Below are 14,675 nucleotides of genomic sequence, written 5' to 3' on the forward strand. Positions count from 1 at the left end.
TCAGTTTGTCAGTTGTCCCTGTGTGTACTACCAGCATAGAAAACGTGCACTTTGCATGACCATTCCTACAATGTGCATCTTCCATCTGCTTTTTGCATCCATTGCACCCACTTTGTGTGTTTGTAAGTTTTAACCAAGAGCCTGCCTGGCAATATTCATTTTTGTTGTTTGAGTGTATGTGACTGAAATTGGTCTGAAAGCTGTCTGTTATGGTTATGTGGGCACTACACTGAAGTATGTGTCTGCATATACATGATTTAATTTTATATTTTGCATACTTCCAGTTGGAGTATCGTGGTTAATTCTGGGCTTTTGGTACTTTAAGCAGCATACAAAAGAGAACTACTAGAAATGTACATAGGATAGATTTAGAAGAAACTGGAAATGGTCTCTTTCAGATAGCAAAGGGGCATTCTGATTCATGAAACATTTAATGAAATAACCGAGGTGAAGTTCTTTCAGTGGTAGAAAAATACAACAATTGCCAAAAGAATCAGAGATGCCCTGAAAGTAGGATGAGTGTGAGCCAATAGTGTCCAAAAAGAATTGGAACATGAGGAAAGAGCGGGGAAATGGAAGTAATTGAATACCTCTTTTAAAGAGGTATGAGAAAGGGTCCCAACCCGAAACGTTGCCCGTCCATTCCCTCCACAAATGCTGCCTGACCTGCTGAGTTACTCCAGCAATTTGGTTTTTTTTGCTCAAGATTCCAGCATCTGCAGTTCCTTGCACCTCTTTTAAAGAGTTGTGAAGGAGTATTTCCATAATATGACTTTCCGATGATGGAAGGTGTGCCAGAGGTAACAAGCACAGAACAGAAAAGAGAGCAGAAGCAACTGAAGGTTGGCTGGCCTAAATGTGTTCTGATTTGGTCCTTTTCATTGAGATCATGGCTAATTTACCATGGCACCATTTTCCTGCACGGTCCCATATCCCTTGATTCTCTTATCATCAGGAAATCTATCTGTTTCGAATGAACCGGATTACTGAGCCTCCCCTGCCTTCCGGGCTGGAGAAATAAAACCAGCATTAACCTCTGCATGAAAGAATTTCTCATCTCTGCCCTAAATAGCCACCCTCATATTCTGAGACTGTAACCCAGGATCTACATTCCTCAGTCAGGGGGAAACATCCTTCCTGAGTCTTGTTCATTGAATCCTATATGAATTATGTACATTTCAATCGATTTAACAAATGCAGTCCCAGTCTACTCCATCTCGCCTCATGCAAACATTCTGTCTTCTCTTCAACTGGTGGATTAAATCTTGCTTGTAATCCCACTATGGAAAGTATATATTTTTCTTTAGGTAAAGATATCAAAGGTCATGTCCAAGTTGTACATGTTAAACAAAAGGTGGGTTAGAGGGAATGGACTAGCAGAACAATAGCATAATCAGAGCAATTATGGTCTGAAATTATTGGATTTTATTTGAGTCTAGTACCTAATCAAAACATGTAATTACTTAGACTTTTGGTGCCTTCAAGATCAATAAGATTGCAACGGTAATTAAAAATGAGAATCAAATGGACTCATGGTTACACTGGCAGTTGAATGGAGGTGTTCCACAGTGTGAGTACTTGTCTGTGTTTTGTTTCTCTGTCCCAGAGGTGGAAATGGTAGTGCAGCAGTTAAATTATGGGGCTGGTAATTCAGACGACAGGATCAAGAATCCACTCTAAATCCCAATCTAGAATTTCAATTCAATTCATAATCTGGAATTTTAAAAATAACTTAATATCATAAAAATCTTTCTGATTCATTTGTATCATCTGAATTGGCCATGCCTGCCACACGGTTCAAGGGCAAAATAAAATAGGAAACAACTACCATCCTTGCCAGCAGACCCCTAGTAAAAATCATCAAGAATACAAGTCTACCCACATAAAATAGTACAATGTGTGGATTTTCATGGAGTGTGTAGGGCCAGGGGCAGTGAAGTAAAGGGATGGATGTTGTGCCATCTCTGGTATAGAAAGGTGACTTTTGAAGCAGAAGTAATTGAAGTGTTGGCCAAGGTATTACTGAGGGAATGGTCGACAATAAAGGATACTTGACCGTTGACTTTCACAATGCTTAAAAAGAGGGTGAGGAGCAGATGTGTTTTGGATCATACTTAAGGCCTCATATGTACGTGCCCTGCTTTGTGTGCAACTGTCTTGAAAGATATGGTCTTCATGTTCTGGATGTGATTTATGTGCATCTCTTATGGAGTATCCTTACATGCAGTTTGTGTATGATTTTAACTCAAATGCATGTTCTTGAATTCTGACCTTATTTGGCTCATCCATACTTCATATCTACATGTACAAATTGTGCTTGTAAATCCAAAGTGTATTTATACTGTGTACATATGCATGCATGTTGGGTATCCATGAGTGTGTGTGCGTGTACAATGCATGTTCAGATCTCATTTTCTCAGGCATGTGTTTTAGTTTTATCTCATGTTTCTGCTTCTATATCATTTACATTATTGATATGGATACAATTAGGCCTTAGTCTCTGTCCATATTGTCTGTTTTGTCTATTTCCTTTGGTGCACTTGGTATGCATGTGTTGTTACTGCCTGTTCAGTTAGACGCATCAGTTTTGTGTATTCCCCGCTAGTTTTTCTGTGCTTGTAATTTGTATGCGTGGACGAAGGAGGATTAAAGAGAAGTTGATTTTTACAATCCCCTTTTAGATTTCAGAGCAGCGCACACAACATGTTACAGCCAGCGGGGTCGGTTTGAAGTGTATTGTTGCATAGTGGTAAATGCAGATGTCTGCAAATGTTCCCTATTACACAAGTCACAGCTAGATTTTCATGTTTCTGTCTTTCATCCCCCAAATGTCATGCACTCTGAGTGTGCATTCAATTTGTTTGTAAATTCTTCACTGTGTTTACAAATGTGTTGTACACCACAAGACATTTTTCAACTATTTATTTATACGTGAATGTTGATGCAGTTTGGTATGTCTAACAGTTACAAGCAAAAGAAAATTGGGGCTGGATTTTGCCTGTGGCCCCATGCCAGTTGTCCTGGGACCCCACGTAAGTTTGGCAACTTTTCGAAATGTGTCATAAATCCCACATAGCGTCCAGCAGTGGAGCAGCAACTAGCCAGTGTTTGCACTATAGAATCTGCTCTCAGATCCTGTGCCAGTTTAGACCTAGAACAGGATTAAAGAGTTTTTTTCATCTAAATGGAGATTTTAGGCTGTGGGGAAGAAATATAAAGATAGGTTGGTTATTTTGCAATTTGTCCATGAGTATTGTCTCCTTAACATAGCAGAATCATGTGGCCACATCTACCTGCTTTACTGGACTAGCAGTAATATTTATAACTGCCTTAATGCTCTATAAATAGTAACAAACATAAATAATTTAAAGACTTTTAAAAATGTAATTGTTTGTCAATGACGGGGATAATTGGAGGCATTAAAAGTATTGACAGCTTTGACGGATGGCGGAGTGGGAGTGTGGAGTTGTGTGGCTCTTCCAAGCATCATGGGGTTCCAGAGGAGTTTTGTGGATGGGTTTGTTCTTACTTACCCATCTCACCTGGCTAGGTCATTGAGGCCCATGGGTCCACAAGTACAGTTCCCACAATGTAGTAGGTATGGTCACACCAAACTACCATACCTAATGAGTGCTGTAAAAGCTTGAAGATGACTTTAGAAAGTAAGAATGGAAAGCACCATTATTTTTGTGTAGAGAACATTGCTAAGTTACACAGGCCAGTGTGAAATTATACAACCCATGTAAATGGACTTGAAAGATGCTGGGGAACCATGGATGCTTATGAAGATCTTTCAGCAGTTAACATTTATTTATTGCATTAAAATAACTACTGAGAACCGTTTCTCTGCTTAAAGAAATAATTCAACTAGACTGTTTTTAAACCAATGAACATTAAATTAGTGCTGAAGTGCAAACGGCAGTTGTAAGGGATGTAAGTAATGGCCCTGAATGCAGATTAAAACCATTCAATTTGGTAGTAATGCTTTTGCAATGACAAATGCTTGGTGTAAAACCTTGACACGGCTAACGTGGATAAGTTAGAATAGTGATGGGAACCATTCCAATGTTTTGGGTAAAGTGCCTTGGTTCAGTATGTTAAGCACATGTGACTGTCGAGGGAGGTAGGCATTTATTTTCTAAGACTAATTTATGTTCCCTCTTGTGTAGTAGCTGGGTTGATCTCTGTTTTGAACGTAATCAACGGCTGAACCTCCTTAGCCATGGTTGAGAATTCAAGACTCGCCACTATAAGTGAACAGATTTTCATTTTGATTCAAAATGACCTACCCTTTATTGACAGGGTGGACATTTATGCTGGTGGACATCTGGGTTAGCTTTACCTTACTGATCTGTACTTGTGGTTGAGGCACATTCGATGTTATATCAATGTTCTTGAGGTGGATGTATAGTTTTAACTTGCAGATCTATGACTATATAATACATAGAGGATGCAATCTGTGTGGAGATTACATCTGAAAGAGCATCAACCTCATTTTTCAGTACATGCATCTTTCCTGTGTAGGTTTCCTAGTGGAACTGCTGCTTGTGAAATCAGCTGTTTCATTGTTTTCCAGCTTGCAATTTTAAATGTCTGTACATGCATGAAAATGGACATATGCACCTCTCACTTATATAACAGCCAAGTAATTATATGGCATTAGAGATACTAGGAAATGTAGATACTGGAATCTTGAGCAAAACACAAAGTGCTGGATTAACTCAGCGGGTCAGGCAGCATCCGTGAGAAAATGGACAGGTAACGTCTCATGGCAGGATCCACTTCTGATGCATCTTCTTACAACCAATCCAATCCATTTTCATGGCAGTCTCACTTTCTAGTGTGTGTGGATAATCTTGTGCGTATGCATTCTGAAAGAGGCTTATCCTCTTGGGGATGGTCTCAACTTGATCTGAATGCTCATACTCTTCAGAGCTCTGTTCCATGCGTCTCTTCACAGAGTAAGTGGCCTATTACTATGCAAATGTTTAGCATTATTGTAAGTTTCTCATTCTCATATTTCTTTGTAGGAGTCCATTGACCATGCCAGCTTGTCATCCCCATTCCCTGATTGATTATCCTGTAACATTCTCCCATCAGCTCCCTCTTTTTTGGCCATCCACTTTCACCAGCTGACCTGCTAAATTTTCTCCGCATTTTCTGGTTTTATTTCAGGTTTCCTGAATCTGCAGGATTTTCCTTAGCCGTAGTAATACTAGTTAACATAACTATGCCTCTTTAAAGAGAACTCGTGATGTCAAAAGTCACTCTTGCCAATCAAAGGAAATATTGGTCCCTTTTAGTGGTGGTTCAACTACTTAAAAGCTGATTGTGGAAACTATATTCCCGTCGCAACAACTCATTGGCCTCAATATTCACCAATAAATAAAACCGCACAGCTCCTTCTCGAAGGCTGAGTATCAATCAGCAAGTTCCTCCAAGGGCCGATAAGGAAAGCAGCGGGTTCTCCACAGGAACCAGGAAGTGACTGGCAGTGAATAAAATGTTTAAAATATTACGCCGTTTCTCCACCGGGAACAAGCGTGCCCGCCGCCTTTTACATACTAATGTCAAACATAAGTCGATATTACTTCCCGCAATTGTGTTACGTTATCACCAACTTGGTCGCATTTCTTTTTGTAGGGACTTAAATCCGTTCTTTACTTTGGAGTTACGTAACCTGGATGCAATGCACTAAACCTAATACTTAATGCACTCAACCTCTTAGTGTAAATTTGTCTCAAATCTTTAACATAAACTATTGATCTGTCTCGTGGTTTTACTATTATTTTCTTACAACGAGGACGTCATTTTGTTGATTATTGAAACTGGAAGAGCGAGAGCAATCGGTGCAATTTAAAATGCTTCCTGCTTCAAGAACAAAGTGGTTCTTGCTCTCAGCTGTAGTATTGGTGATCACCAGCTGATGGCACTGAGGAACTGGTAGCACAAGGCTCCCGCTGAGTGTAGGCGGGCGGGGGAGCTAAACATGTCTTGGGGTGAAAGTGATAATACCAACCGCTTGGGACACACATATAAAGCGGTTTACAACTCATCTGTAGCTTCCAGCATAAATGTTTTGCGAGAGCATACACAGAGCATAATTTGCAAACATCTGTTCAAAGGTGAAAGATGATTTTAAAAAAAGGACCATGGCGGAGGGTGATTGTCCCTTGGTAAATTGGAGCTGCGGATCCCAGATCGGATGGTGAGCAGGAGTTGGGGCACCGAGCGCGTTGGTGAGTGTGAGCCCAGGGGTTTTCGGATGTGATAGAGGTGGGTGGGGCCGAAGAGATCCTTGGTGAGCGAGGATCAACTGCTCCGAGACATTTTATTATGTAACAATTTATCTGTTGTGTTGCAAACATTGGAAATGCCAGTTAATGTGTTCCCCGTCGGTCAGATCAAAGGGTCAGATCTTGCTGTGCATCACACATTTCTATTGGATTCCCACGGTGTAAAAACAGACTGAGTAGAACGTAGAATCAAGGGCCATACTCAGCATAAGGGACAATCCATTTGAGGTAGACAAAAGTGCTGGAGAAACTCAGCGGGTGAAGCAGCATCTATGAAGCTAAGGAAATAGGCAACATTTCGGGCCGAAACCCTTCTTCCATTTGAGATTGAGGTCAAGGAAGAATTTCTACGAGTCCCTGGAATCTATTCTCCAAGAGAACTGAGGCCATTGAACTATGAAGTATAATCAAAGCTGAGGCAGAACTACAGGAAGGTCAAAAATTCGTTGAACAGGCAGGAGACTCTAGATTATCCCAAATCCAAATCAATCCAGACAATAGTGAATGGTGGAGCAGTCTGGAGGGATCAAATTTGGAAGAGTTCCTCGTGTCGTAGATCATGGAGGTCACTTATTTTCTGATGGAGCTCTGCGTAAGACATACAGCACACAAAAGGCTGGTCCTTATGTGGTTAGAAGGCACACAAAAATGCTGGAGAAACTCAGCGGGTGCAGCAGCATCTATGGAGCGAAGGAAATAGGCAAAGTTTCGGGCCGAAACCCTTCTTCAGACAGATGGGGGGTGGGGGGGAGAGGGAAGGAAAAAGGGAGGAGGAGGAGCCCGAGGGCGGGGGGATGGGAGGAGACAGCTCGAGGGTTAAGGAAGGGGAGGAGACAGCAAGGGCTAGCAAAACTGGGAGAATTCAACGTTCATGCCATCCGGACGCAAGCAACAAATCATACCTTTGGTGCAGAAAATAGTGGCAGGCATCTGTGGAGTGCCTTAGGGTATCCCAAAGGAGTTTTAGGTCCTTGCACCTAAAGTGAGAGAGGGCCAAGTTGCAATTAGAAGAGCCACAGATGGGGAGACCCACCTTCAACTTCCTGACCATATAATAGTCAGTCCTGTAATGGGTCTACCAGGACTGCATGCAATACTCCAAATGCAGTCGAACCAGTTTTATTGAGCTGCATCAAGATTTCCTGACTCTTATACTCAATGCCCCGAACAATACCATACACCTTCATTACCACCCTATCTACTTGCGCTGCCACCTTCAGTGAGCTACGAACTTGAACTCCAAGATCCCCTACCACTGACGTGGGGCTCACTGACCTATAATTCCCTGGATTCTCTCTATTTCTTAAACAAAAAAACAAACAACATTGGCCATTCGCCAGTCCTCTGGGACCTTTACTGTGTTTGGAGAAGAGACAAAGATCCTTGTCAGGGTCCCCATATTCTCATCTCTTGCCTCCCACAATAATGTGGGATAGATCGCATCAGGCCCTGGGGACATCCACCTTAATGCTCTGCTAGAGCCTCAGCACTGTCACCATCTCAACCTCAAACTGCCCTAGCATATTTGTATTCTCCACATTGATCTCGCTGTCCTCCAACTCCTTCTATGCTCCTCATAATTTTGTATACCACTGTAATATTCTGCCTCAGCTTCCATCTTCAATAGCCTACACATTGGTAATCTCCATTCATATTAGGACAGATGTCTTATTGCATGAAACAAAAAGACATGAAGCACTGTAGCAACTCAACGGGTCAGGCAGCATCTCTGACGGCATCAGGTGACATTTCAGGTCAGGATCCTCCTTCAGACTGATTGTGGTGGAGGATAAAACTGAAAGAGAGGAGGGGCAGGACAAAGCCTGGTAATTGATAGATGGTGGTAGTTGCTTGGGCAAAGACAGAGATGATAAGTCAAAACGTAAGGATAGAAGAAGTGCGAAATGTGAGGCCACAGGAAGGAATATATGTGGCGGGGAGAGGAGAAATGTGTTTGTGTCTGGGTGAGCACAGGCAAGGATGGGAGAAGTAGGGAGGGGGGGGGTATGTTGTAGATTAGTTCAACGAAACAGAATGAACAAGAGTCCCAACCCAAAACGTCACCAATCTATCTTCTCCAACTCCAACGAAGCTGCCGGACCTGCTGAGCTACACCAGAGCTTTGTGGCTTGTTTTTGTAAGCCGGGTAAGCAATGGGAAGCAAAGCAAAACCATGGTTTGACGTTACAGGACGATAAATCATTGGACTGAAACCTTAATCTGATTTCTCTCTCTGGAAGTGTTGGTTGACCCTGATGAGTTTTTGGAGAATGTGGTATTACTCCATGAAGAGACAAGGCATTCGTGATGTGAAAGTACACACAGAACGAAGCATCCACAAAAACTAATATCCACAAGTGGTATTTCCTCCAGCAGTTTGTGTTTTGTTCAAGTTTCCAGAAGCTGCATTCGCTTGTGTCTGTGGAAACACTCAACATGTCGTCAGGTAGCATTAGGGGGAAAAAAAAGAAGCAAACTTGTGACAAAGGATCCTTGACCTGATGATAGCACCAATTGACCCCAATGAAGATCCTTGTCAGGGTCCCCATATTCTCCTCTCTTACCTCCCTCAATAATGTGGAGGGAAGAGGAGGGAAGAGGAGGGAAGAGGAGGGAAGAGGAGGGAAGAGGAGGGAAGAGGAGGGGAGGAGGGGAGGAGGGGAGGAGGGGGTTGCCCTGACAACGACGGGGTCCTCCATCAGCCCAGCAATCGGAAGTTGTACACATGCGCCGGAAGTGTCGGTGATGTTGCTGCGACGGTTGTTTGAGCGTGAGGCCGATGTGCGCCGGCTGGGGAGATGAAGACGGTGCTGATGGTGGCGGAGAAGCCGTCCCTTGCTCAATCCATTGCCAAGATCCTGTCGCGGGGTAAGTGAACCGGAGTCTGAAGGAGGCTTGTAATTGCATCCAGATATGGCTGGTCCCGATCAACCCAGTTTAAAATCAGGCAAATGATGCTCGCTGAGCAGGGGCCGTCTGCGGTTCTTCACAAGCGTGAAGGAAGAAGTAAGACCGGTTCCATAGAAATTCAATAAACTTTTTTGAAAAGTTAAAGGGTTCTGCAACTTTGCAAATCTTTTATAAATACAGAACATACCGGAAACACCCGTGACGGCACCTGTCAATTTCCCTCCATAGATTTTCTCAAGGAGTTTGTGCTCTGATTTTCTCCAGGAGTTTGTGTTTTGTTCAAGTTTCCAGCATCTGCATTCCGTTGTGTCTGTGGAAACATTCAACTTGTCAGGCAGCATTTGTGCAAAATAAAAAACCTGACAAAGAGTCCCTGATCTAAAACATTAACTGTTTCTCTTGCCACAGATGCTGCCTGACTTTCTGCCTGTTACCAGCATTTTCTTTTTTTTTGTATTTCTGGTTTCCGATATCTGACGTTTTTTTTTTCTCCATTTACAAAGTGTGGGCCCAATATAAATCATAGAATAAGAGCACAGAAGGAGGCCGTTCAGTCCATCAAGTCTGCCAGTTCTTTCAGAATCTAAAATCGGGCAGTCAAGTTTGTGTTTTCTATCCCCCATTCTTTCCTAGTGCTGCCGTCTTTTTCTCCATGGGGTACTTAACTCTTTTTTTTGCTTTAATAGACAAGCACATTTGTGACGTTTATTCTATCGTTCTTTTGACAAGTCACTTTAGATCTATTCCTAATGATTGGCATAATTGCATTTGCTCCCATTAAACCTGGCATCATTTTAAATAGTTCTAACACATTTCCTCTTGGTTTCCTCTGTTGCAGGGAAAATAATATCAGTTTTTGTAGTCCATCTACTATCTTTAACCCTTGTGTGCTGGAACTATGTTTTAAAATTTGCTGTGATCCCTGAATTGGATACCAAACTTGGAGTAGAACAAGTGTTGTATTACTTAGTGTAGCTTCCTAGAATTTAATTCAGTTATTGTCAGATGTACCGAGGTACAGTGAAAAGCTTTTTTGTTCTGTGCTATCCATTCAACATGATTACAATCAAGCTGTCCACATCTATGGATGTGTACAAATATGGAATTACAGGAATAATGTTTAGTGCAAAGTAAAAATAGTCCGAGGGTCTCCAAAAAGGTAGATGGTAGCTGAGGACCACTCTCTACTTGGTGATATGATGATACAATTGCCCGATGACTGCTGGGAAGAAACTGTCCCAGAATCGGGAGGTATGCGTTTTCACACCTGCACCTTTTGCCGGATGGGAGAGGGGAGAAGAGGGAGTGTTCGGCCTGAGACTGGTCCTCGATTATGCTGGTGGCCGTGCTGAGGCAGCGTGAAGTGTGACGGAGTCAATGGTAGGAAGGAAGGTTGGCATGATGGTCTGGGCTGCATCCACAATTCTCTGCAATTTCTTGCAATCTTGGATGGAGCTGTTCCATAAATGAGAATTTCTACTCCATGCATCTATTTACAAATACCAATTAACCACGTCTTTTTGAAACCTTTATCTATAAGCCTACCACCTTCAAAGATTCACATGTTCTACCAGATCTCTCTGTTCTTGCATTCCATTAGAAAATGTATTTTTAGCTGCTTTTCTTTGGATTGGATTGTATGAAATTTCATATATCAAGCAATCTCCTATCCTCCATTGTCATTTTGATCTTTTTCTATTTTCATCTCTATAGTATACGTCCAAATATGTTGTCTGTAAATTTTGAAATTGAATTTTGCACCACCCCTTAATTTTAAAGTCAAGACACTAACCCATTGTGGTCATTGTACAGAATCAGAGAGAACTGAATTATATACCGTAGCTATGGACAATTTTTTGGAAAAAACAGCTGTGCCTGGCATTTTTTTAACAACAATTCCTGCTTTTTGTGCATAATCAAACCTCTTTTGTAAATTTGGATGTAACGTCAGGCTTTGGTGAAATCATATGTTGAATGTTGAGTGCAGTTTTTGTTTCCTTGCCTACATAAGCATATGTTAATTTATGAGAGATTTTTAAGATAGATTTTTGGAGATTTGTTGGAATAGGACTATATTCTCCAGAACTTTGAGACTGAGGAATAAAATTTGTAGATTGTTTGATGGGGTAGATGCTGAAAGGATTTTTCCCCACATGGACACAGGTCAATCAGTCCACCACATCCCCGCTGATCTTTGGGTACCAACCCATATGAAACCCATCCTTCAGTACTAGGCTCATGGCCTTCTATATTTCAGCAATGCCTCTGCTTGTTCTTAAATCCTGTCAGCATCTCTGTCTTCACCATTCTTTCTGGCCTTTCAATGCAAATATTCACCACTCTCAAGTTCCCACCAAGGTCACTAACCCAGGGCAGATCTGTAATATCGTATTATTCTCAATGTATTTAAATAAGTGAAGTCATGATCTCTCTCTGACTTGTAAATTTTTATCTTTGAAATCATTAGTCCAGACCTATAAATTGACTACCATAACCACAGTGCAACCACTCCTGTTTCAAATCTATTGATTTCTATTTTAGATGCATGTTTTTTTCATGGCTGCAATTCATAGCTCACATCATGCGGCAGTCATTAGATTGATAATTATTACATATCCTTAATTGTAAAAAAAAGCTTTGTGAATTATTAAATTTGAATCTGGAGCTGGAATACTCATTGTAGAAACTCTGTGTTTGCCTTCTGTTCCACAAAGAAAAGTTGTGGAAGAAAGTTAAACTTTTTTTTCTTATGCTTTCCATTCAGGTAACTTGAACTCCCGGAAAGGTTTGAATGGAGTATGCTCCGTGCACGAGTACGCTGGGACCTTCCTGCAGCAGAATGTCCGATTCAAGGTGACGTCAGTCTGCGGTCATGTGATGACCTTGGATTTCATAGGTAATCTGGATCCTGGTGGAACTTTTACTTAGCAGAGATGTGAATTATTGTCCAATGAATGAGGATACTGGACACTGCCAGTTTTAGTCTTCAAATGAGTATTCCTCAATTTTTTATAAAAGTATCGCAGAATTTGCAGATACGGCTATGAATTAAAAACCTACTCCTTTGTTTTATGAGGCCAAGGGTTAGTGTGCAGTCCCTGAATTGATCATATCCATGCAAAAGTAAATCTAGCTTCAAAAGAAGACACAAAATGCATGATTAACAGTGGGTCAAGCAGCATCTCTCGTGAACATGGATAGGATTCTTTGATGTCAACCAACATCTATAGTTCCCTGTTTTTAGAAGGGTCCCGAAATGTCACCTGTCCATGTTCTCCAGACCTGCTGCCAGATCCACTGAGTTACTCCAGCATTTTATATCATTTTGGGGTATAAACCAGCATCTGCAGTTCCTTTTTATGATAAATGTAACTTCATTTGATCAAGTAAATCCATCAGTGCCTGAATTCTTGGTTTTAGCTCAATTTTTTCCTGAAGGTTTCAATTAAATTTCCTACTTCAAGTCAGCCCTATGATAAAAGTCTTTTTTGCCTACTTCTCCAATATTTTAGTAAGTAACAATCAAACGTTTTGAAAAAATAATGAGAAAAGTGACGTATCTTTTTCATACTGTCTTCTGTCAGCAGTGCTCTGGAAATTAGTGTCAAATTCAAACCCCAGAATCATCCTGGTCTGTTGATATTCCCATCAAATTGGGCGTGCCTGCCTGCTGACGTTGTTTCACGAATCACGATCTGAAGTTGAATAGATTTAATCCATCATTCAGATTGTAGCATTACATTATTATATTAGTGAAAGCCATGCAGTTGTTAACAGCTAATTTAGCATGAAAACAAGTTACATTTTGCCAGTGAGAAAATGTCTGGTGATTTTATACAACCCCTTTGCCGTGCCTGGTAACGAGTTGGCTTTTTTCAGTATGTGATACGGTAAAGTGTGACGCTTGGAAATTTCATAGACCAATTAAGATCAACCATGTTGTTGAGGATTTGGTATCGCACGAAGACTGGATGGGTAAAGATGGCACATTTACTTCCCTGAAGAAGAAAAAAAGCACCATAAACCAATCAAGTAGCTTTTTAACTTTTTATTTCATGCTTATTAACAGAATTTAAATTCCACATCTGCCATGCTGGAATTTAAACGTGTCTGTTAGTGATTTATTTAAACCTTTAGATTACTAATTCTGTATCATAACCACTGTGCTCCTCTATCGAGTGCCTTTATTTAGTTTGTTACAATCTGAACAAAATAGCCAATAACCTAACCAAATTAAACACACCCGTAACATCTGTGTCAAATTCATAATCTAATTCTAATTCAAAACCCAGCTCATTAATGATGCATATGGTAAGTTTAAGAATTGCAGATTTGCAACTGGAATAATATATAATTTGTAGAAAGACATACCTTTGCATTGATGTGACTTGTTTTTAGCATTGCGAATATACCTTGGCCATTGCAGTCTATCGACAGGTGAGGTCTGGAACAGTTTAAGACAACAGGGAAGTAAATATATTTTTGTCTGGCATTGTTGTTTTCAATACTCTGATAATGGGATTGTGGATTGTGGGGATTTCTTCAACAACAATTTATAACATCATGTTTTCATTTTTCAGGAAAATATAATAATTGGGACAAAGTTGATCCAGCAGAGCTTTTCAGCAAAGCACCAACAGAAAAGAAGGAAGCTAACCCCAAACTCAATATGGTGAAGTTTTTACAGGTGCCAAAGCCGTTAGTCTGGATTTAAAATGGTTACATGTACAGTGCCCTCCATAATGTTTGGGACAAAGACCCATCATTTATTTATTTGCCTCTGTACTCCACAATTTGCGACTTTAGGAAAAAAATCACATGTGGTTAAAGTGCACATTGTCAGATTTTACTAAAGGCCATTCTTAGACATTTTGGTTTCACCATGTAGAAATTACAGCTGTATCTATACATAACCCCCCCCCCCCCCCCCCATTTCACGCACCATAATGTTTGGGACATATGGCTTCACAGGTTTTTGTAATTGCTCAGGTGTGTTTAATTGCATCCTTAATGCAGGTATAAGAGAGCTCTCAGCACCTAGTCTTTCCTCCAGACTTTCCATCACATTTGAAAGCTTTTATTGCTGATTATCAACATGAGGACCAAAGTTGTACCAATGATAGTCAAAAAACCCATTATGTGACTGAGAAACAAGAATAAAGCTATTAGAGATATCAGCCAAACCTTAGGCTTACTAAAATCAACTGTTTGGAACATCATTAAGAAGAAAGAGAGCACTGGTGAGCTTACTAATCGCAAAGGGACTGGCAGGCCAAGGAAGACCTTCACAGCTGATGACAGAAGAATTCTCTCTATAATAAAGGAAAATCCCCAAATACCTGTCTGACAGATCAGAAACACTATTCAGGAGTCAGGTGTGGATTTGTCAATGTCCACTATCTGCAGAAGACTTCATGAACAGAAATACAGAGACTACACTGCAAGATGCAAACCACTGGTTAGCCGCTA

The 14,675-nt window shown here is 40.9% G+C and overlaps 1 protein-coding gene across 1 annotated transcript in view; it reads left to right on the forward strand.

Moving 5' to 3' along the window:
- Window positions 1-9,041: 9,041 nt before the first annotated feature.
- Window positions 9,042-14,675, forward strand: part of top3b (DNA topoisomerase III beta) — a 29,846-nt gene continuing 24,212 nt past the window's right edge. Inside the window, exons 1-3 of the mRNA XM_033043519.1 lie at window positions 9,042-9,164; window positions 11,971-12,102; window positions 13,787-13,893. Coding sequence (XP_032899410.1) covers window positions 9,095-9,164; window positions 11,971-12,102; window positions 13,787-13,893 — 309 coding nt within the window. The 5' untranslated portion in view covers window positions 9,042-9,094. The remainder of the gene's footprint in view (window positions 9,165-11,970; window positions 12,103-13,786; window positions 13,894-14,675) is intronic.

Source organism: Amblyraja radiata, chromosome 25 (genome assembly GCF_010909765.2).
Source record: "Amblyraja radiata isolate CabotCenter1 chromosome 25, sAmbRad1.1.pri, whole genome shotgun sequence".
NCBI lineage: Eukaryota > Metazoa > Chordata > Chondrichthyes > Rajiformes > Rajidae > Amblyraja > Amblyraja radiata.